The sequence below is a fragment of the Triticum dicoccoides genome, chromosome 4A (genome assembly GCF_002162155.2).
Source record: "Triticum dicoccoides isolate Atlit2015 ecotype Zavitan chromosome 4A, WEW_v2.0, whole genome shotgun sequence".
Classification (NCBI taxonomy): Eukaryota; Viridiplantae; Streptophyta; class Magnoliopsida; order Poales; family Poaceae; genus Triticum; species Triticum dicoccoides.
This window is the reverse complement of record NC_041386.1, coordinates 570,141,769-570,166,378: the sequence shown is the minus strand read 5'-3', so window position 1 is coordinate 570,166,378 and position 24,610 is coordinate 570,141,769. Positions and strand designations below refer to the sequence as shown.

The window sequence follows — 24,610 nt, the reverse complement described above, 5'->3', positions numbered from 1 at the left end:
AATAATGAGATGCCACTACACGACAGCGGAAATTATGTCCAACAAGGTTGATAAATAATGAAGGAAATAATAACATTGTTCGCATTGAATTTTTGTTATTCGGGCAAAGTACAGGAAGTACTATATATATAACCAAAACTGATTCAGAAATATCCAGTCCATTAAGTGTGTGGCCACTGGCCAGTGTATTCCTAGCTGTCACCAATTCTGTTGGGACATATGGTGGTGCCCATTGCATAACCACGCCAGTACCAACAGAAAGAAATATGAATTGTCATAACACCCACAATGAAATGCAGAAGGTGGGAATGTTGGGCCAGCACTCAATGCCAGTATAATCATCACGTTGAGAAAAGAGCCCAATATCCTACCTAAGATAAAAGATCACAAACCTGTACATTGCCCATTTTGCACCATACTACTCCATCCGTTACAAATTAATTAAAATTTTAGTATTGTCCTAAATTTGACCGACTCTATAGAAAAAATATATTTGATGTTCTAGATATTAGCACATTTTCACATAGACTTGGTCAGATATAGACAAGTTTGACTTGGACAAAGCTAGAACTTCGATTAATTTGGAATGGGGGTACTTACAAAGAAACATCATTCTGAAATAAATTTGGCATCTACGAACAATACAGAAGTTTATACCTGTGAACCATGGGTGGATTACACTCATGATGAAGGTAGCACAGTGCCTCCGCGACGCCTGTTGCAATCTTCAACCTCTTTATCCAATCCAACGATTGCATTCCCTCCTCTTCCTCCCCTGTCTTTCTGTGCAGTGCACATGACAAGTCACCATTACGGACAAACCTATACACAAGAAGCTTCTCGTCCTCTTCATCAAAGCAATGACCAATTAAGGGCACCAGCCTTTCATGCAATCCCTTTGCAAATAAATCTAACTCCGTCGTATACGCATCTTTCTTAGCGACACGGGTGGTGATCCTCTTCACGACCACGGTGGTCCCATCCTGGAGCGCACCATGGTATAGATCACCTGAATGACCATGCTTGATAATCCTCTCCTCTGCAAACCCCGAGGTGGCATTGGCGAGCTGGTCATAAGCAAATGAATCACCGACCTTTGCCAAACTTGCGGGCGAGGCAGAAGGCTGTGTGGCACCAGTAGCTGCCGCAGCCCTTGAACTCCCATGCACTCCTGACGGTGCACTTGGAGCGCCACTTTCCCTCTGATCACTCCTACCCCTCCTAGAACGCACAATGCAATACACAACGGCTGCAATCACGGCTAGAAGCAGGACACCGCCACCGATGGCCCCAATCAATATATACTTCAAATTCTTGTTCCTTCCATTCTTCTTTTCTGCAGGCGCAGGCGCAGGCGAAGGCTGTGGCGTTGGTGCGGCAACCGGCCCATCGTATGGCAGTCCACGCCCAGCATAGAACTGTTGGCAATCCTCCGGGCTACGCTGCCCGGCAACGTCAAGGAAGCAGTTCATCTCAGAGGACACATTTCCACCAGCAACACTTGACAGCTTGCCCTCAAAGTAATTCCCAGAGATATTGGCCATCACCCGGCTGAACAGCTGATGGAAGGTGTCCGGCACGGTGCCATAGAAGAGGTTCCCAGACAGATCCACCGTCTGCAAGGTGGCTGACGGCGCAATCCCTGCCCCCGGCAGTGCGCCAGTGAGGTTAGTCTGAGACACATCGAGAACGCGCAGCTCCGGGAGCGACCACACCGCGTCAGGTAGCGCGCCCGAGAAGGCATTGCCGGAGAGGTTGAGAGCCCCAAGCTTCGGGAGCCCCGCCAGCGCGGCGGCCGGTAGTTGCCCGGAGAGCAGATTGCCGGCGAGGTTGAGGGTGGTGAGGTTGCCGAGCCCCGCGATGGCCGACGCGGCGATCTCCCCCGTGACGGCGCAGGCGGAGAGGTCGAGGGCCCGGAAAGAGGGCGCGAGCCCCGCGCCGAGCCACGCCGGGATGGAGCCGGGGAGGCCGAAGCCGGCGGCGGTGAAGGACTCGAGCCGCGAGAGGTTGCGCAGGCCGCCGACGTCGAAGCGCGGGGCGAGGCGGCCCAGCCGCGTGCGCCTGAGGCCGACGAGGCTGACGGACACGACGCGGCCGCCCCGGCAGCCCACGCCGGCCCACGCGGAGCACGGGTCCGCCTTGCGCGGCCAGTCCCGCGCCCGCAGCCCGAGCGCGCCCCGCAGCGTGTAGAGCCCCGCGAGATCCGCCCGCGAGGCGAGGTTGCCCTGCCCCCGCACCGCCGCCGCCAGCGCGGCGAGCAGCAGCGCCGCCCAGAGCGCGCGCGCGCGCATCATCACCACCCGCTCCTCCCGCCGCCGCCGCCGCCGCCGCTCCCCATGCCCGTCCGCGACGCTGGGATACTACTGCTGCAGCGGCAGTACTCCGGCCCCGGGCGTGCGCGCTGAAACTGTGGGCTGGAATTGGGGGGAGGAGGCCGATGGAATTGGGAGGGAAATTAAAAGCAATAAAGGCGGGGGCAGAGCTGCGCAGGTACAGGAACCACTACCCTCCGGGGCTCCGCCATCAATGCCCCGAATTACACTCCCCCAACTGCCTCCCTCCCAGTTATTGCTCCTCCGCCTCCGCCTCCACCTCACCTCCCCGCGCCGCGGCGGCAGAAGCAGCCCTCGCCGCCGATCCGAGCCGAGCCGAGCCGAAAACCAGACGCTCCCTTCTTACCCAGCTCCGCGGCGGAAGACGGCGGCCGGGCGGAGGACGGCGGCGGCGACGGCGGTCGGAGACGGGGAAGAGGCAGAGGGAGAGTAACAGGAGGGAGATGTGGGCGGGGCAGATGGGAGAGGGAGGCGCAGCTAATATCGTGGGGAGGGGTTTTGGTTGTTTAAGGAAGGCGTTTAATGCTTTTGAATTCCTCCTCCGGGCTCGAAATCTCGAATGGAAGCTCTTTGCTCCGCCGCGTCTGGGTCCGGGCCGGGCCGGGCCAGGTGGGTTTGGTGAGGTCCTGTTGCGTCGCGTGGCGACGGGGTGGGGTGGGGTGGGTCAACGAGGCCGGAGGCGACTGGTTTCGGTTGCAGTTTTCAGTTCCCGGTCAAGCGAGCGAGCGGGCTGCCGGCGGCGTGGCGCTCGGATTCTGATGTTTTGTTTCTCCTGTCCATCGTCGTGACGCTTGAGGCAGGGTGGGGTGGGCGCACGGGTGCCCCATGGGCACAGGGACGGTACTTTGGAAACATCGGGGCGGTATCACTTGGTTGGTGCGGCGTAACGCGAGGGGATGCAAAGGTGGCGCCATGCTCGTGTGTGGCTGTCCCCTCCCATATTGGGACTGGAATTGTTGTTGTTAGGGTGATTATTGGGTAGAGGTAGACCCGGGCATTAGCTGGTCGACGTTCAGCGTAGTAATATGATGCTCTCTTTGATTGATTGGGTTTATTATTATAAGTCGGGCAAGGTTTTTGACTTTTTTTAGGTCTTCGGTTTGGCTAGCGAAATGTGTGTTTTGTGGCATAAAACGTTTCTTTACATTCGTTTTTTGAAAACCCCGTTTCTTTACATTCTTTGTTGTATGGAATTTCTAGGCATAAATTTTCTGTATGGCATGTTGCCAATGTTTTTTTAGTCAAATTGAAGACATAAATATCTGGGCCCGACTTACATATATCCAACGAGAGGAAGCATTATATGTGTCGTGCATCGTTCTAATACTCTCTCTCTGTTTCTTTCTATTCTGCATATAAGATTTGGTAAAATCAAACGTTACAAAGTTTGATTAACTTTATAGAAAAAAAAATCAACATCCACAATACTAAAGTTATATGTTAAGAAAATTAATTTCATCGTGCATCTAATAATGTTGATTACATAGTGTGGATGCTGATATCTTTTCCTACAAAGCTAAACAAACTTTACAAAGTTTGACGTTGACCAATTCTTATATGCGAGCTAAAAAAAACAGAGGGAGTATTATTATTATTATTATTATTATTATATGCAATATGGTGGTCATTAGTCCCGCGTGAATAATTTTACTAAAATCAAGTAACCGGACACTTCCCCCATCCGTGATCAATAGGTCGCAGGGCAACCGAAGTCTGTCCATTTTTTCAAGGGCGCTGGTCGAAAGCTAGTGGTTTTCCCCTGACACCCCCTCCCCCCTTCTTCTTCCCATTGCCGTTTCGTCTACCAATGCGATTAATTCTGACATTTTTGTCTAGGGTTGCGTGTGTGACGTGGGTCGATTTGAGAGTTCATTGACGTGGAATTCGAGGGATTTTATTGACGTGTCTTGGTATCACCAAATCAGCTCGTCAGCCTATTGATCCTGGGCGAGGAAGTACAACATAACAGCTAACAGATGTGGAACACGACATGCACACGAGAAAGAACATGGAAAACAAACAGGAACCGGAAGCGAGTTGTGCCAAGCTACAAAAGTCTTGTACTTCACACCCATCATCACGACAACAAACAAAGATGAGTCAGCAGAAGTGTTGTTGGATAGGCCGAAACGAATCCAGTATGATACTCCAACGAGATAACGACTTCATGACGACGTACATTCTAAAAATTGGATCCGAGTCTTTCACCGAAGCACAAATAGTGTGTACAAGATGAGAAGCTTCACGACAACGCCATGAAGAAGGAAGGTGGCACCCTAAAGTAGTGTCTCCCTCGGTGCCGACAAAGAAAGTGCAACGCTTTGCCCCAAAGTATCGCATCACCACCCACACTAAACCCCACGTCGATCATCGATTCCCACAGACATCCGAGCATGTGACCTTGCCAACCCTCCGACACTGCGATGCATGTGGCCCCACAGACACCCACGACGAGCCTTTTTTTTCTTAAAACCGAGTAACTAGATACTTTCTTCATCCGAGATTAACTGGTTGGAAGGCGATGGAAGAGTGTCGGTTATTCCAAGCTTGTTGGAAGAAAGCTAACGAGTCTCCCTCGACCCCCTCCATTGTTACTTTGTCCACCGATACAATTAATTGCAAGTCGTGTGCGTGGGTTTGCATGCACGTGAGGCGGGATCGGCTTGGAAGTTATCAGATGTTGAAGGAAAAGGATGAGTGCTTATTTCAAGGAACTTATTAATGTATACTGGTATCATCAAATCAGCGTTGGCCTATTAATTTTGGAGAAGGAAATACAAGAAACGGCTACTAGACGTGGCACACCACACGCACACAAGAAAGAACATGGAAAACGAAGAGAGAATCCGAAGCGAGTTGTGCCAAGTTGCATAAGTATTCTTCATGCCCATCATCACAACAACAAACCAAGGTGAGTCATAACAAGTATCGTTGGATAGACCGAAAGGAATCCAATATGACATCCCAAGGAGGTAACGATATCAATGGCAACGACCATTTCAAAGACTGGATTTGAGGCTTTCACCCGGAGCACAAATAGTGTGTACAATATGAGAAGCTTCATGACAACACCTTGAAGAAGAAAGGTGGCACCCTAAAGTGGCATCATTGTCGGTGCCGACAAAGCGAGCCCAAGGTTTTCGCGCAAAACATCACATCACCACGCACATTAAATCCACGTCCCCCGAACACATGACCTTGCCAACCCTTCGGCCCCACGATGTCTACGACCCCACAGACACCTACGTTGCACTGTTTTAATTAATTGGGTAACTAGATACTTCTTTCATCTAGGATTAATTGGTTGGAAGGCGACGAAAGAGCGTTGATTATTCCAAGGTTGTTGGACGAAAGCTAACGGGTTTCCCTCGATCCCCTTCCTTTGCCGCATTGTCTACCGATAAAATTAATTGCAAGTCATGCGTATGGGGTTGCATGTATGTGAGGCTGATTCCAATGCATGGGTGCTTAGAAGAGGTGCTAAGCATATTAAGGGCCGGTTCTTTTGGGCAATTCTCCCAGAATTGACCCCCTCCCTAGCTTCTCCCAGAATTGCCACTCCATCTTTTTTTACAATTCCTAGCTAGTTAAGGTCTAATTAGCTAGGAATTGCAAAAAAAGATGGAGTGGCAATTCTGGGAGAAGCTGGGGAGGGGGTCAATTCTGGGAGAATTACCCAAAAGAACTGGCCCTAAAGGGCTTAGCAATTTGTTTGGACCCTGATACTCTGCATGAGTGCTTGAGTAAAATAAAATCATGGTAATTTTGAAATTGCTTCAGTTGCCTAAAATAAAATCAACTAGTAGTACTTTCTGTAACCTAGTTAGATAGTCGATGTGCAAAACAAATCATGGACTGTGGTTTAGCAAGAACCTGGGACCAGGGCATATGGTTCAGATCACATAATATTTATATCAGAGTCTCCACTATTCATAGTTCAGACTATCATCAATTTACCTACGGTTCAGATTACATACTATTCAATCTATAAATTACATATAATTCAGTATGAGAGAAAAAGTTGCAGACAAAAATCTCATCTAAGCATGGATTGGGAGGGAGCAAGCACGAGCTGAAGTTGAATACAGAAGACAGATTTTGAAACAAACTAGCAGCTCGATTTTGGGGGAAAAGGCTTAGATTTATCATTGAGCAGCTATCTCCCGCCGCTGGTCCATGCAGGCCGGAGGGTCGGCCGGGGCTGGGCTTCCACAACCAGATGGGATGGCTGCTGCTGTACTGGGGCGGAGGCGCAGGGCGACGACGGAGTGGCCGTTCCGCTGGGGGCGACGGCGCAGGGCGACGACGGAGTAGTCGTCCGCTAGGTGCGGCGGGGCGGGGCGAGGACGGAGTGGCTGCTGCGCTGGGAGCGGCGGCGCATGGCGACGGAGAAGATGAGATGAAGGTCACTGGGAAGGAAGGGGAAAAGGAGAAGAGATGGAACGGCTCGGCGCAGCATACGGGATCCGATTAAGTGCGTTTGTGCCTAGGTACGTGCGCTTGGTGCCGTTTCTTCGTAGGTTACCGGTTTCTTCTCTTTCCTCTTTAACTAAGACGCCACATCAAATTTTGGCTTACGTGGACGGCTAAGCACCGATACAGACTGGAGCGTTGGGAGGGGCCTGATGTGTGCAGCACGCGGGAAGGAGAATGATAAGCGCTTATTTCGGGGGATTTATTGGCGTGTCTTGGTATCGCCAAATCGGCTCGTTGGCCTATTAATTCCGTACAAGTACAAGACAACGGCAGCTAGATATAGCACGCGGCACACACGAAATGCACATGGGAATAGAGAGAGAACCAGACATGAGCTATGTCTAAGTTGCCCAAGTCTTCTACTGAACGCCCATCACCATGGGAACAACTAAAGATTAATACTCGTAATAAGTAGTATTGTTGGATCTGTCAAAATAAGTCTAGGACGACGCCCCTAAGGAGGTAGCGCCATCGATGATGTTGTCGACGTCCAACCCAAAGACTGGAGACTTTCTGCCAGAGCGTAGATAGTGTGGATGAGATACAAAGCTTCATGACCGTGAAGAAAATATGCCCTAGAGACAATAATAAAGTTATTATTTATATTTCTTATATCATGATAAATGTTAATTATTCATACTAGAATTGTATTAACCGGAAACTTAGTACATGTGTGAATACATAGACAAACAAAGTGTCACTAGTTTGCCTCTACTTGACTAGCTTGTTGAATCAATGATGGTTATGTTTCTTAACCATAGACATGCGTTGTTATTTGATTAATGGGATCACATCATTAGAGAATGATGTGATTGACTTGACCCATCCGTTAGCTTAGCACGATGATCGTTTAGTTTGTTGCTATTGCTTTCTCTATAACTATACATGTTCCTATGACTATGAGATCATGCAACTCCCGAATACCGAAGGAACACTTTGTGTGCTACCAAACGTCACAACGTAACTAGGTGATTATAAAGGTGCTCTACAGGTGTCTCCGATGGTGTTTGTTGAGTTGGCATGGATCAAGATTAGGATTTATCACTCCGATTGTCGGAAAGGTATCTTTGGACCCTCTCGGTAATGTACATCACAATAAGCCTTGCAAGCAATGTCGCTAATGAGTTAGTTACAGGATGTAGCATTACGGAACGAGTAAAGAGGCTTGCCGGTAACGGGATTGAACTAGGTATTGAGATACCGACGATCGAATCTCGGGCAAGTAACACACCGATGACAAAGGGAACAACGTATACCGTTATGCAGTTTGACCGATAAAGATCTTCGTAGAATATGTAGGAGCCAATATGAGCATCCAGGTTCCGCTATTGGTTATTGATTACAGACATGTCTCGGTCATGTCTACATAGTTCTCGAACCCGTAGGGTCCGCACGCTTAACGTTCGGTGACGATCGGTATTACGAGTTTATGTGTTTTGATGTACCGAAGATAGTTTGGAGTCCCGGATTTGATCACGGACATGACGAGGAGTCTCGAAATGGTTGAGACATAAAGATTGATATATTGGATGACTATGTTTGGACATCGGAAGGGTTCTGAGTAAGTTTGGACAAATACCGGAGTACCGGGGGGTTACCGGAACCCCCCGAGGAGTGTATTGGGCCTCATGGGCCTTGGTGGAGAGAGGAGGGGGCGGCCAGGGCAGGCCGCACGCCCCTCCCCCTCCCCCTCTAGTACGAATTGGACTAGGAAGGGGGGCGCCCCCCTTTTTTCCTTCCCCCTCTCTTCTCCTTCCTTCCCTCCTACTCCTACTCATGGAAGGGGTGGAATCCTATTCCCGGTGGGAGTAGGACTCCCCTTGGGGCACGCCTAGGAGGCCGGCCTCCTACCCCTCCTCCACTCCTTTATATACGGGGGAGGGGGCACCCCTTAGACACATAAGTTGATCATTGATCTTTTAGCCGTATGCGGTGCCCCCTCCACCATAATCCACCTCGGTTATATCGTAGCGGTGCTTAGGCAAAGTCCTGTTCCGATAGCATCATCATCACTGTCATCACGCCGTCGTGCTGACGAAACTCTCCCTCGAAGCTCTACTGGATCGTGAGTTCGCGGGACGTCACCGAGCTGAACGTGTGCAGATCGCAGAGGTGTCGTACCTTCGGTACTAGATCGTTCGATCGTGAAGACGTACAACTACATCAACTGCGTTGTCATAACACTTCCGCTTACGGTCTACGAGGGTACATAGACGATACTCTCCCATCTCATTGCTATGCATCACCATGATCTTGCGTGAGCGTAGGATTTTTTTGAAATTACTACGTTCCCCAACAGTGGCATCCGAGCCAGGTTTATGCATAGATGTTATATGCACGAGTAGAACACAAAGGAGTTGTGGGTGTGGGTATATACATATTGCTTGTCGTCACTAGTTGATTCTTGATTCGGCGGTATTGTTGGATGATGCGGCCCAAACCGACATTACGCGTACGCTTACGCGAGACTGGTTCTACCGACATGCTTCGCACACAGGTGGCTGGTGGGTGTCAGTTTCTCCAACTTTGGTTGAATCGGACTCAATGAACAGGGTTCTTTCTGAAGATCCAAAAGCAATCACTATACCGCGTTATGGTTTTTGATGCGTAGGTAAGAACGGTTCTTGCTCAGCCCGTAGCAGCCACGTAAAACTTGCAACAACAAAGTAGAGGATGTCTAACTTGTTTTTGCAAGGCTTGTTGTGATGTGATATGGTCAAGACATGATGCTAAATTTTATTGTATGAGATGATTATGTTTTGTAACATAGTTAACGGTAACTGGCAGGAGCCATATGGTTGTCGCTTTATTGTATGAAATGCAATCATCATGTAATTGATTTACTTTATCACTAAGCGGTAGCGATAGTCGTAGAGGCAATAGTTGGTGAGACGACAATGATACTTCGATGGAGATCAAGGTGTCAAGCCGGTGACGATGGTGATCATGACGGTGCTTTGGAGATGGAGATCAAAGGCACAAGATGATGATGGCCATATCATATCACTTATATTGATTGCGTGTGATGTTTATCCTTTATGCATCTTATTTTGCTTAGTTCCGGTGTAGCATTATAAGATGATCTCTCACTAAATTTCAAGGTATAAGTGTTCTCCCTGAGTATGCAACGTTGCTACAGTTCGTCGTGCCGAGACACCACGTGATGATCGGGTGTGATAAGCTCTACATTCACATACAACGGGTGCAAGCCAGTTTTGCACACGTAGAATACTCGGGTTAAACTTGATGAGCCTAGCATATGCAGATATGGCCTCGGAACACTGGAGACCAAAAGGTCGAGCGTGAATCATATAGTAGATATGATCAACATAGTGATGTACACCATTGAAAACTACTCCATCTCACGTGATGATCGGACATGGTTTAGTTGATATGGATCACGTGATCACTTAGATGATTAGAGAGATGTCTATCTAAGTGGGAGTTCTTAAATAATTTGATTAATTGAACTTTAATTTTGTGGGAACGAAGTAATTTCAAATAAAATCCTACGCACACGCAAGATCATGGTGATGCATAGCAACGAGAGGCAAGAGTATCGTCCACGTACCCTCGTAGATCGTAAACGGAAGCGTTATGACAACACGGTTGATGTAGTCGTACGTCTTCACGATCGACCGATCCTAGTACCGAACGTACGGCACCTCCGCGATCTGCACACGTTCAGCTCGGTGACGTCCCGGGAACTCACGATCTAGTAGAGCTTCGTGGGAGAGTTTCGTCAGCACGACGGCATGATGACAGTGATGATGTTGCTACCGGAACAGGGCTTCGCCTAGCACCGCTATGATATTACCAAGGTGGATTATGGTGGAGGGGGCACCACACACGGCTAAAAGATCAACTGATTAACTTGTGTGTCCATGGGGTGCCCCCCTCCCCCGTATATAAAGCAGTGGAGGAGGGGGAGGGCCGACCCTCTCTATGGCGCGCCCTGGGGGAGTCCTACTCCCTCTGGGAGTTCCCCCCTTTCCTAGTAGAAGTAGGAGCCCTTCCAAGTAGTAGTAGGAGAGGAAGGAAGGAGGAGAGAGGGAGGAAGGAAAGGGGGGCCGGCCCCATTCCCAATTCGGATTGGGCTTGGGGGCGCGCCTCCCTCTTTTCCCTTCCTCTCCTCTATTCCACTAAGGCCCAATGAGGCTCACATACTCCCCGGGGGGTTCTGGTAACCTCCCGGTACTCCGGAAAAATGCCCGAACCACTCGGAACCATTCCGATGTCCAAATTGAAGGAAATATGCCCTAGAGGCAATAATAAAGTTATTATTTATTTCCTTATATCATGATAAATGTTTATTATTCATGCTGGAATTGTATTAACCGGAAACATAATACTTGTGTGAATACATAGACAAACAGAGTGTCACTAGTATGCCTCTACTTGACTAGCTCGTTGATCAAAGATGGTTATGTTTCCTAGCCATTGACATGAGCTGTCATTTGATTAACGGGATCACATCATTAAGATAATGATGTTATTGACTTGACCCATTCCATTAGCATAGCCCTCGATCGTTTAGTATGTTGCTATTGCTTTCTTCATGACTTATACATGTTCCTATGACTATGAGATTATGCAACTCCCGTTTACCGGAGGAACGCTTTGTGTGCTACCAAACATCACAACGTAACTGGGTGATTATAAAGGTGCTCTACAGGTGTCTCCAAAGGTACTTGTTGGGTTGACGTATTTCGAGATTAGGATTTGTTACTCCGATTGTCGGAGAGGTATCTCTGGGCCCACTCGATAATGCACATCACTTAAGCCTTGCAAGCATTGCAGCTAATGAGTTAGTTGCGGGATGATGTATTATGGAATGAGTAAAGAGACTTGCCGGTAATGAGATTGAACTAGGTATTGAGATACCGACGACCGAATCTCGGGCAAGTAACATACCGATGACAAAGGGAACAACATATGTTGTTATGCGGTCTAACCGATAAAGATCTTCGTAGAATATGTGGGAGCCAATATGAGCATCTAGGTTCCGCTATTGGTTATTGACTGGAGACGTGTCTCGGTCATGTCTACATAGTTCTCGAACCCGTAGGGTCCACACGCTTAAAGTTTCAATGACAGTTATATTATGAGTTTATGAGTTTTGATGTACCGAAGGTTGTTCGGAGTTCCGGATGTGATCACAGACATGATGAGGAGTCTCGAAATGGTCGAGACATGAAGATTGATATATTTGAAGCCTATATTTGGATATCGGAAGTGTTCCGTGTGAAATCGGGATTTTACCGGAGTACTGAGGGGTTACCGGAACCCCGTGGGGGCTTAATGGGCCATAGTGGGCCTTTGTGGAGAAGAGGAGAGGCGGCCAGGGCAGGGCCGCGCGCCCCTCCCCCTAGTCCAAATAGGACAAGGAGAGGGGGGCGGCGCCCCCCTTTCCTTCCTCTCTCCCTCCTCTTTTCCCCTCCACTCCTAATCCAACAAGGAAAAGGGAGGGAGTCCTACTCCCGGTGGGAGTAGGACTCCTCCTGGCGCGCCCCTCCTGGCCGGCCACACCTCCCCCCTTGCTCCTTTATATACGGGGGCAGGCGGCACCCCATAGACACAGCAATCGATCGTTTGATCTTTTAGTCGTGTGCGGTGCCCCCCTCCACCATAGTCCACCTCGATAATACTGTAGTGGTGCTTAGGCGAAGCCCTGCGTCGGTAGAACATCATCATCGTCACCATGCCGTCGTGCCGATGAAACTCTCCCTCAACACTCGGCTGGATCGGAGTTCAAGGGGCATCATCGGGCTGAACGTGTGCTGAACTCGGAGGTGCCGTACGTTCGGTACTTGATCGGTCGGATCGTGAAGACATACGACTACATCAACCGCGTTGTGCTAACACTTCCGCTTTCGGTCTACGAGGGTACGTGGACAACACTCTCCCCTCTTGTTGCTATGCATCACCATGATCTTGCGTGTGCATAGGAATTTTTTTTGAAATTACTACGTTCCCCAACAGTGATATCAGAGCCTGGTTTTATGCATAGATGTCATATGCACGAGTAGAACACAAGTGAGTTGTGGGCGATATAAGTCATACTGCTTACCAGCATGTCATACTTTGGTTCGGCGGTATTGTTGGATGAAGCGGCCCGGACCGACATTACGCGTACGCTTACGCGAGACTGGTTCTACCGACGTGCTTTGCACATAGGTGGCTGGCGGGTGTCAGTTTCTCCAACTTTAGTTGAACCGAGTGTGGCTACGCCCGGTCCTTGCGAAGGTTAAAATAGCACCAACTTGACAAACTATCGTTGTGGTTTTGATGCATAGGTAAGAACGGTTCTTGCTAAGCCCAGTAGCAGCCACGTAAAACTTGCAACAACAAAGTAGAGGATGTCTAACTTGTTTTTGCAGGGCATGTTGTGATGTGATATGGTCAAGACATGATGCTAAATTTTATTGTATGAGATGATCATGTTTTGTAACCGAGTTATCGGTAACTGGCATGAGCCATATGGTTGTCGCTTTATTGTATGCAATGCAATCGTCCTGTAATGCTTTATTTTATCACTAAGCGGTAGCGATAGTCGTAGAAGCATAACATTGGCGAGACGACAACGATGCTATGATGGAGATCAAGGTGTCGCGCCAGTGACGATGGTGATCATGACGGTGCTTCGGAGATGGAGATCACAAGCACAAGATGATGATGGCCATATCAAATCACTTATATTGATTGCATGTGATGTTTATCTTTTTTGCATCTTATCTTGCTTTGATTGACGGTAGCATTATAAGATGATCTCTCACTAAATTTCAAGATAAAAGTGTTCTCCCTGAGTATGCACCGTTGCCACAGTTCGTCGTGCCCAGACACCACGTGATGATCGGGTGTGATAAGCTCTACGTCCATCTACAACGGGTGCAAGCCAGTTTTGCACACACAGAATACTCAGGTTAAACTTGACGAGCCTAGCATATGCAGATATGGCCGCAGAACACTGAGACCGAAAGGTCGAGCGTGAATCATATAGTAGATATGATCAACATAGTGATGTTCACCATTGAAAGCTACTCCATTTCACGTGCTGATCGGTTATGGTTTAGTTGATTTGGATCACGTGATCACTTAGAGGATTAGAGGGATGTCTATCTAAGTGGGAGTTCTTAAGTAATATGATTAATTGAACTTAAATTTACCATGAACTTAGTACCTGATAGTATCCTGCTTGTCTATGTTGATTGTAGATAGATGGCTCGTGCTGTTGTTCTGTTGAATTTTAATGTGTTCCTTGAGAAAGCAAAGTTGAAAGATGATGGTAGCAATTACACGGACTGGGTCCGTAACTTGAGGATTATCCTCATTGCTGCACAGAAGAATTACATCCTAGAAGCACCGCTAGGTGCCAAACCTACTGCATGAGCAACACCAGATGTTATGAACGTCTGGCAGAGCAAAGCTGATGACCACTCGATAGTTCAGTGTGCCATGCTTTACGGCTTAGAACCGGGACTTCAACAACGTTTTGAACGTCATGGAGCATATGAGATGTTCCAGGAGTTGAAGTTAATATTTCAAGCAAATGCCCGGATTGAGAGATATGAAGTCTCCAATAAGTTCTACAGCTGCAAGATGGAGGAGAATAGTTCTATCGGTGAACACATACTCAAAATGTCTGGGTATAACAATCACTTGATTCAACTGGGAGTTAATCTTCTGGATGATAGCATCATTGACAGAATTCTTCAATCACTGTTACCAAGCTACAAGAGCTTCGTGATGAACTATAACATGCAAGGGATGGATAAGACAATTCCCGAGCTCTTCGCAATGCTAAAGGCTGCGGAGATAGAAATCAAGAAGGAGCATCAAGTGTTGATGGTCAATAAAACCACCAGTTTCAAGAAAAATGACAAAGGGAAGAAGAAAGGGAACTTCAATAAGAACAGCAAGCAAGTAGCTGCTCAAGAGAAGAAACCCAAGTCTGGACCTAAGCTTGAGACTTAGTGCTTCTACTGCAAGCAGACTGGTCACTGGAAGCGGAACTGCCCCAAGTATTTGGTGGATAAGAAGGATGGCAAGGTGAACAAAGGTATATGTGATATACATGTTATTGATGTGTACCTTACTAGAGCTCGCAGTAGCACCTGGGTATTTGATCCTGGTTCTGTTGCTAATATTTGCAACTCGAAACAGGGACTACGGATTAAGCGAACACTGGCCAAGGACGAGGTGACGATGCACGTGGGAAACGGTTCCAAAGTCGATGTGATCACCGTCGGCCCGCTACCTCTACATCTACCTTCGGGATTAGTATTAGACCTAAATAATTGTTATTTGGTGCCAGCGTTGAGCATGAACATTAAATCTGGATCTTGTTTCATGCGAGACGGTTATTCATTTAAATCAGAGAATGATGGTTGTTCTATTTATATGAGTAATATCTTTTATGGTCATGCACCCTTGAAGAGTGGTCTATTTTTGATGAATCTCGATAGTAGTGATACACATATTCATAATGTTGAAGCCAAAAGATGCAGAGTTGATAATGATAGTGCAACTTATTTGTGGCACTACCGTTTAGGTCATATCGATGTAAAGCACATGAAGAAATCCATACTGATGGACTTTTGGAACCACTTGATTATGAATCACTTGGTACTTGTGAACCATGCCTCATGGGCAAGATGACTAAAATGCCGTTCTCCGGTACTATGGAGAGAGCAACGGATTTGTTAGAAATCATACATACAGATGTATGTGGTCCGATGAATGTTGAGGCTCGCGGCGGGTATCGTTATTTTCTCACCTTCACAGATGATTTAAGCAGATATGGGTATATCTACTTAATGAAACATAAGTCTGAGACATTTGAAAAGTTCAAAGAATTTCAGAGTGAAGTTGAAAATCATCACAACAAGAAAATAAAGTTTCTACGATTTGATCGTGGAGGAGAATATTTGAGTTACGAGTTTGGTCTACATTCGAAACAATGCGGAATAGTTTCGCAACTCACGCCACCCGGAACACCACAGCGTAATGGTGTGTCCGAACATCGTAATCGTACTTTACTAGATATGGTGCGATCTATGATGTCTCTTACTGATTTACCGCTATCGTTTTGGGGTTATGATTTAGAGACGGCTGCATTCACGTTAAATAGGGCACCATCGAAATCTGTTAAGATGACGCCTTATGAATTATGGTTTGACAAGAAACCAAAGTTATCGTTTCTTAAAGTTTGGGGCTGCGATGCTTATGTGAAAAAGCTTCAACCTGATAAGATCGAACCCAAATTGGAGAAATGTGTCTTCATAGGATACCCAAAGGATACTGTTGGGTACACCTTCTATCACAGATCCGAAGGCAAGACATTCGTTGCTAAGAATGGATCCTTTCTAGATAAGGAGTTTCTCTCGAAAGAAGTGAGTCGGAGGAAAGTAGAACTTGATGAGGTAAATGTACCTGCTCCCTTATTAGAAAGTAGTTCATCATAGAAACCGATTCCTATGACGCCTACACCAATTAGTGAGGAAGTTAATGATGATGATCATGGAACTTCAGATCAAGTTGTTACTGAATCTCGTAGGTCAACCAGAGTAAGATCCGCACCAGAGTGGTACGGTAATCCTGTTCTAGAGGTTATGTTACTAGACCATGACGAACCTACGAACTATGAAGAAGCGATAGTGAGCCCAAATTCCGCAAAATGGCTTGAGGCCATGAAATATGAGATGGGATCCATGTATGAGAACAAAGTATGGACTTTGGTTGACTTGCCCGATGATCGGCAAGCCATTGAAAATAAATGGATCTTCAAGAAAAAGACTGACGCTGACGGTAATGTTACTGTCTATAAAGCTCGACTTGTTGCAAAAGGTTTTCGACAAGTTCAAGGGATTGACTATGATGAGACTTTCCCACCCGTAGCGATGCTTAAGTCTGTCCGAATCATGTTAGCAATTGCCGCATTTTATGATTATGAAATTTGGCAAATGGATGTCAAAACTGCATTCCTGAATGGATTTCTGAAAGAAGAGTTGTATATGATGCAACCAGAAGGTTTTGTCGATTCAAAGGGAGCTAACAAAGTGTGCAAGCTCCAGCGATCCATTTATGGACTGGTGCAAGCCTCTTGGAGTTGGAATAAACGCTTTGATAGTGTGATCAAAGCATTTGGTTTTATACAGACTTTTGGAGAAGCCTGTATTTACAAGAAAGTGAGTGGGAGCTCTGTAGCATTTCTGATATTATATGTGGATGACATATTGTTGATTGGAAATGATATAGAATTTCTGGATAGCATAAAGGATACTTGAATAAGAGTTTTTCAATGAAAGACCTCGGTGAAGCTGCTTATATATTGGGCATCAAGATCTATAAAGATAGATCAAGACGCTTAATTGGACTTTCACAAAGCACATACCTTGACAAAGTTTTGAAGAAGTTCAAAATGGATCAAGCAAAGAAAGGGTTCTTGCCTGTGTTAGAAGGTGTGAAGTTGAGTAAGACTCAATGCCCGACCACTGCAGAAGATAGGGAGAAGATGAAAGATGTTCCCTATGCTTCAACCATAGGCTCTATCATGTATGCAATGCTGTGTACCAGACCTGATGTGTGCCTTGCTATAAGTTTAGCAGGGAGGTACCAAAGTAATATAGGAGTGGACACTGGACAGCGGTCAAGAACATCCTAAAATACCTGAAAAGGACTAAGGATATGTTTCTCGTTTATAGAGGTGACAAAGAGCTCATCATAAATGGTTACGTTGATGCAAGCTTTGACACTGATCCGGACGATTCTAAATCGCAAACCGGATACATGTTTACAATGAACGGTGGAGCTGTCAGTTGGTGCAGTTCTAAACAAAGCGTCGTGGCGAGATCTACGTGTGAAGCGGAGTACATAGCTACTTCGGAAGCAGCAAATGAAGGAGTCTGGATGAAGGAGTTCATATCCGATCTAGGTGTCATACCTAGTGCATCGGGTCCAATGAAAATCTTTTGTGACAATACTGGTGCAATTGCCTTGGCAAAGGAATCCAGATTTCACAAGAGAACCAGGCACATCAAGAGACGCTTCAATTCCGTCCGGGCTCTAGTCCAGGTGGGAGACATAGAAATTTGCAAGATACATACGGATCTGAATGTTGCAGACCTGTTGACTAAGCCTCTTCCACGAGCAAAACATGATCAACACCAAGGCTCCATGGGTGTTAGAATCATTACTATGTAATCTAGATTATTGACTCTAGTGCAAGTGGGAGACTGAAGGAAATATGCCCTAGAGGCAATAATAAAGTTATTATTTATTTCCTTATATCATGATAAATGTTTATTATTCATGCTAGAATTGTATTAACCGGAAACATAATACTTGTGTGAATACATAGACAAACAGAGTGTCACTAGTATGCCTCTACTTGACTAGCTCGTTGATCAAAGATGGTTATGTTTCCTAGCCATTGACATGAGTTGTCATTTGATTAACGGGATCATATTATTAGGAGAATGATGTGATTGACTTGACCCATTCAGTTAGCTTAGCACTCGATCGTTTATTATGTTGCTATTGCTTTCTTCATGACTTATACATGTTCCTATGACTATGAGATTATGCAACTCCCGTTCATCGGAGGAACGCTTTGTGTGCTACCAAACGTCACAACGTAACTGGGTGATTATAAAGGTGCTCTACAGGTGTCTCCAAAGGTACTTGTTGGGTTGGCGTATTTCGAGATTAGGATTTGTCACTCCGATTGTTGGAGAGGTATCTCTGGGCCCACTCGGTAATGCGCATCACTTAAGCCTTGCAAGCATTGCAACTAATGAGTTAGTTGCGGGATGATGTATTATAGAATGAGTAAAGAGACTTGCCGGTAACGAGATTGAACTAGGTATTGAGATACTGACGACCGAATCTCGGGCAAGTAACATACCGATGACAAAGGGAACAACGTATGTTGTTATGCGGTCTGACCGATAAAGATCTTCATAGAATATGTGGGAGCCAATATGAGCATCTAGGTTCCGCTATTGGTTTTTGACCGGAGACGTGTCTCGGTCATGTCTACATAGTTCTCGAATCCGTAGGGTCAGCATGCTTAAAGTTTCGATGACGGTTATATTATGAGTTTATGAGTTTTGATGTACCGAAGGTTGTTCGGAGTTCCGGATGTGATCACGGACATGACGAGGAGTCTCGAAATGGTCGAGACATGAAGATTGATATATTGGAAGCCTATATTTGGATATCGGAAGTGTTCCGGGTGAAATCGGGATTTTACTAGAGTACCGAGGGGTTACCGAAACCCCCCGGGGGCTTAAGGGCCATAGCGGGCCTTTGTGGAGAAGAGGAGAGGCGGCCAGGGCAGGGCCGCGCGCCCCTCCCCCCTACTCCAAATAGGACAAGGAGAGGGGGGCGGCGCCCCCCCTTTCCTTCCTCTTTCCCCCTCCACTCCTAATCCAACAAGGAAAAGGGAAGGAGTCCTACTCCCGGTGGGAGTAGGACTCCTCCTGGCGCGCCCCTCCTGGCCGGCCACACCTCCCCCCTTGCTCCTTTATATACGGGGGCAGGGGGCACCCCATAGACACAACAATTGATCGTTTGATCTTTCAGCCGTGTGCGGTGCCCCCCTCGACCGTAGTCCACCTCGATAATATTATAGCGGTGCTTAGGCGAAGCCCTGCGTCGGTAGAACATCATCATCGTTACCACTCCGTCGTGCTGACGAAACTCTCCCTCAACACTCGGCTGGATCGGAGTTCGAGGGACGTCATTGGGCTGAATGTGTGTTGAACTCGGAGGTGCCGTACGTTTGGTACTTGATTGGTCGGATCAAGAAGACGTACGACTACATCAACCGCGTTGTGCTAACGCTTCCGCTTTCGGTCTACGAGGGTACGTGGACAACACTCTCCCTCTCGTTGCTATGCATCACCATGATCTTGCATGTGCGTAGGAATTTTTTTGAAATTACTACGTTCCCCAACACAAATATAGGCTTCCAATATATCAATCTTTACGTCTCGACCATTTCGAGACTCCTCGTCATGTCCGTGATCAAATCTGGGACTCCTAACTACCTTCGGTACATCAAAACACATAAATTCATAATACCGATCGTCACCGAACGTTAAGCGTGCGGACCCTACGGGTTTGAGAACTATGTAGACATGACCGAGACTCATCTCCGGTCAATAACCAATAGCAGAACCTGGATGCTCATATTGGTTCCTACATATTCTATGAAGATCTTTATTGATCAAAACGCATAACAACATACGTTGTTCCCTTTGTCATCGGTATGTTACTTGCCCAAGATTCGATCGTCGGTATCTCAATACCTAGTTCAATCTCTTTACCGACAAGTCTCTTTACTCGTTCCGTAATACATCATCTCGCAACTATCTCATTAGTTGCATTGCTTGTAATGCTTATAGTGATGTGCATTACCGAGAGGGCCCAGAGATACCTCTTCGACAATCGGAGTGACAAATCCTAATCTCGATCTATGCCAACCCAACAAGTACCTTCGGAGACACCTGTAGATCACCTTTATAATCACCCAGTTACGTTGTATGAGAACAAAGTGTGGACTTTGGTTAACTTGCCCGATGATCGCCAGGCCATAGAGAATAAATGGATCTTCAAGAAGAAGACTGACGCTGACAGTAATATTACTCTCTACAAAGCTCGACTTGTTGCAAAAGGTTTTCGACAAGTTCAAGGAGTTGACTACGATGAGACCTTCTCACCCATAGTGATGCTTAAGTCCATCCGAATCATGTTAGCAATTGTCGCATTTTATGATTATGAAATTTGGCAAATGGATGTCAAAACTGCATTCCTTAATGGATATCTTAAAGAAGAGTTGTATATGATGCAACCAGAAGGTTTTGTCGATCCAAAAGGTGCTAACAAAGTGTGCAAGCTCCAGCGATCCATTTATGGACTAGTGCAAGCCTCTCAGAGTTGGAATATATGCTTTGATAGTGTGATCAAAGCATATGGTTTTATACAGACTTTTGGAGAAACCTGTATTTACAAGAAAGTGAGTGCGAGCTTCGTAGCATTTCTGATATTATATGTAGATGACATATTGTTGATCGGAAATGACACTAAATTTCTGAATAGCATAAAAGGATACTTGAATAAGAATTTTTCAATGAAAGTCCTCGGTGAAGCTGCTTATATATTGGGCATCAAGATCTATAGAGATAGATCAAGACGCTTAATTGGACTTTCACAAAGCACATACCTTGATAAAGTTTTGAAGAAATTCAAAATGGATCATGCAAAAAAAAGGTTCTTGCCTGTATTACAAGGTGTGAAGTTGAGTCAGACTCAATGTCCGACCACTGCAGAAGATAGAGAGAAAATGAAATGTGTTCCCTATGCTTTAGCCATAGGCTCTATTATGTATGCAATGTTGTGTACCAAACCTAATGTGTGCCTTGCTATAAGTTTAGCAGGGAGGTACCAAAGTAGTCCAGGAGTGGATCACTAGACAGCGGTCAAGAACATCCTGAAATACCTGAAAAGGACTAAGGATATGTTTCTCGTATATGAGGTGACAAAGAGCTCATCGAAAACGGTTACATCGATGCAAGCTTCGACACCGATCCAGATGACTCTAAGTCACAAACCGGATACATATTTTTATTAAATGGTGGAGCTGTTAGTTGGTGCGGTTCCAAACAGAGCATCGTGGCAGGATCTACGTGTGAAGTGGAATACATAGCTGCTTCGGAAGCAACAAATGAAGGAGTCTGGATGAAGTAGTTCATATCCGATCTAGGTGTCATACCTAGTGCATTGGGTCCAATGAAAATCTTTTGTGACAATACTGGAGCAATTGTCTTTGCAAAGGAATCCAGATTTCACAAGAGAACCAAGCACATCAAGAGACTCTTCAACTCCATCCACGATCAAGTCAATGAGGGAGTCATAGAGATTTGGAAGATACATACGGATTTGAATGTTGCAGACCCATTGACTAAGCCTCTCTCACGAGCAAAACATGATCAGCACCAAGACTCCATGGGTGTTAGAATTATTACAATGTAATCTAGATTATTGACTCTAGTGCAAGTGGGAGACCGAAGGAAATATGCCCTAGAGGCAATAATAAAGTTGTTATTTATATTTCCTTATATCATGATAAATGTTTATTATTCATGCTAGAATTGTATTAACCAGAAACTTAGTACATGTGTGAATACATAGACAAACAGAGTGTCACTAGTTTGCATCTACTTGACTAGCTCGTTGAATCAATGATAGTTATGTTTCCTAACCATAGACATGAGTTTTAATTTGATTAATGGGATGACATCATTAGAGAATGATGTGATTGACTTGACCCATCCGTTAGCTTAGCACGATGATCATTTAGTTTGTTGCTATTGCTTTCTCCATATCTATACATGTTCCTATGACTATGAGATCATGCAACTCCGGAATACCGGAGGAACACTTTGTGTGCTACCAAACGTCACAACGTAACTGGGTGATTATAAAGGTGCTCTACAGGTGTCTCCGGTGGTGTTTGTTGAGTTGGCATGGATCAAGATTAGGATTTGTTACTCCGAATGTCGGAAAGGTATCTCTGGGCCCTCTCGTTAATGTACATCACAATAAGCCTTGCAAGCAATGTAGCTAATGAGTTAGTTACGGGATGTAGCATTACGGAACGAGTAAAGAGACTTGCCGGTAACGAGATTGAACTAGGTATTGAGATACCGACGATCGAATCTCGGGCAAGTAACATATCGATGACAAAGGGAACAACGCATACCGTTATGCGGTTTGACCGATAAAGATCTTCGTAGAATATATGGGAGCCAATATGAGCATCCAGGTTCCGCTATTGGTAATTGACCGGAGATATGTCTGGGTCATGTCTACATAGTTCTCGAACCCGTAGGGTCCGCACGCTTAACGTTCGGTGACGATCGGTATTACGAGTTTATGTGTTTTGATGTACCGAAGATAGTTCAGAGTCCCGGATTTGATTACGGACATGACTAGGAGTCTCGAAATGGTCGAGACATAAAGATTAATATATTGGATGACTATTGTTTGGACATCGGAAGGGCTCCGAGTAAGTTTGGACAAATACCGGAGTACCGGGGGGTTACCGGAACTCCCCGGGGAGTGTATTGGGCCTCATGGGCCTTGGTGGCGAGAGGAAGGGGCGGCCAGGGCAGGCCGCGCGCCCCCTCCCCCTCTAGTCCAAATTGGACTAGGAGGGGGGGCGCCCCCCCTTTTTTCCTTCCCCTCTCTTCTCCTTCCTTCCCTCCTACTCCTACTCATGGAAGGGGTGGAATCCTACTCCCGGTGGGAGTAGGACTCCCCTTGGGGCGCGCCTAGGTGGCCGGCCTCCTCCCCCTCCTCCACTTCTTTATATACGGGGGAGGGGGGCACCCCATAGACACACAAGTTGATCATTGATCTTTTTAGCCGTGTGCGTGCCCCCCTCCACCAAAACCACCTCGATTATATCGTAGCGGTGCTTAGGCGAAGCCCTATTCCGGTAGCATCATCATCACCGTCATCACGCCGTCGTGCTGACGAAACTCTCCCTCGAAGCACTACTGGATCGTGAGTTCGCGGGACGTCACCGAGCTGAACTTGTGCAGATCGCGGAGGTGCCATACCTTCGGTGCTAGATCGATCGATCGTGAAGACGTACGACTACATCAACTGCGTTGTCATAACGCTTTCGCTTACGGTCTACGAGGGCACGTAGATGATACTCTCCCCTCTCGTTGCTATGCATCACCATGATCTTGTGTCTGCGTAGGATTTTTTTTTAAATTACTACGTTCCCCAATAGATAGGGCCTCCAAGAAGGAAGGTGGCACACAAAAGCATCATAGTCGTGTCGTCGGTGCCGACAAAGCAAGTGCAAGGCTTTCGCCCGAAGCATCAAATCATGACTCATACTCAACCACTCATATCATCAACTCATGCTAAAACCCCGAGCCCGTGACCTCGCCAACCCTCCAACCCATCCCCGAAGTCCGCACACCCACCAGTCCTAGCAAGGTGCCATACGAACCCACCATCACGCTATATCAACACACCTCGCCATCGAAGAACGTGTTGGGGAACGTAGCAGAATTTTAAAATTTTCTACGCATCACCAAGACCAATCTATGGAGTCATCTAGCAACAAGGGAGAGAGGAGTGCATCTACATACCCTTGTAGATCGCGCGCGGAAGCGTTCAAGAGAACGGGTTGATGGAGTCGTACTCGTCGTGATCCAAATCACCGATGACCAAGCGCCGAACGGACGGCACCTCCGCGTTCAACACACGTACGGTTGGGAAGATGTCTCCCCCAACTTGATCTAGCAAGGGGGAAGGAGAGGTTGATGAAGATCCAGCAACACGACGGCGTGGTGGTGGAAGCAACGGTGATCTCGGTAGGGCTTCGCCAAGCGCAGGGAGACGAAGGAGTGTCACGGGAGGGAGAGGGAGAGGCCAGGGGCTTGGGGTGCGGCTGCCCGCCCTCCCCCCCACTATATATAGGGTCCCTAGGGGGGCGCCGGCCCTAGGAGATCCAATCTCCTAGGGGGGGGGGCGCAGCCAAGGGGGTGCCTTGCCCCCCAAGGCAAGGGTGGCGCCCCCACCCCTAGGGTTTCCAACCCTAGGCGCAGGGGGAGGCCCAAGGGGGGGGGCGCACCAGCCCACTAGGGGCTGGTTCCCCTCCCACTTCAGCCCATGGGGCCCTCCGGGATAGGTGGCCCCACCCGGTGGACCCCCAGGACCCTTCTGGTGGTCCCGGTACAATACCGATTACCCCCGAAACTTTCCCGATGGCCGAA

At 47.0% G+C, this 24,610-nt stretch overlaps 1 protein-coding gene across 1 annotated transcript in view; it reads right to left on the bottom strand.

Annotated features, from left to right (window-relative positions):
- LOC119286827 (probable LRR receptor-like serine/threonine-protein kinase At2g16250) overlaps window positions 1-2,309 on the bottom strand; it is a 4,792-nt gene extending 2,483 nt beyond the window's left edge. Inside the window, exon 1 of the mRNA XM_037566293.1 lies at window positions 658-2,309. Coding sequence (XP_037422190.1) covers window positions 658-2,294 — 1,637 coding nt within the window. The 5' untranslated portion in view covers window positions 2,295-2,309. The remainder of the gene's footprint in view (window positions 1-657) is intronic.
- Between the last annotated feature and the right edge of the window lie 22,301 nt (window positions 2,310-24,610).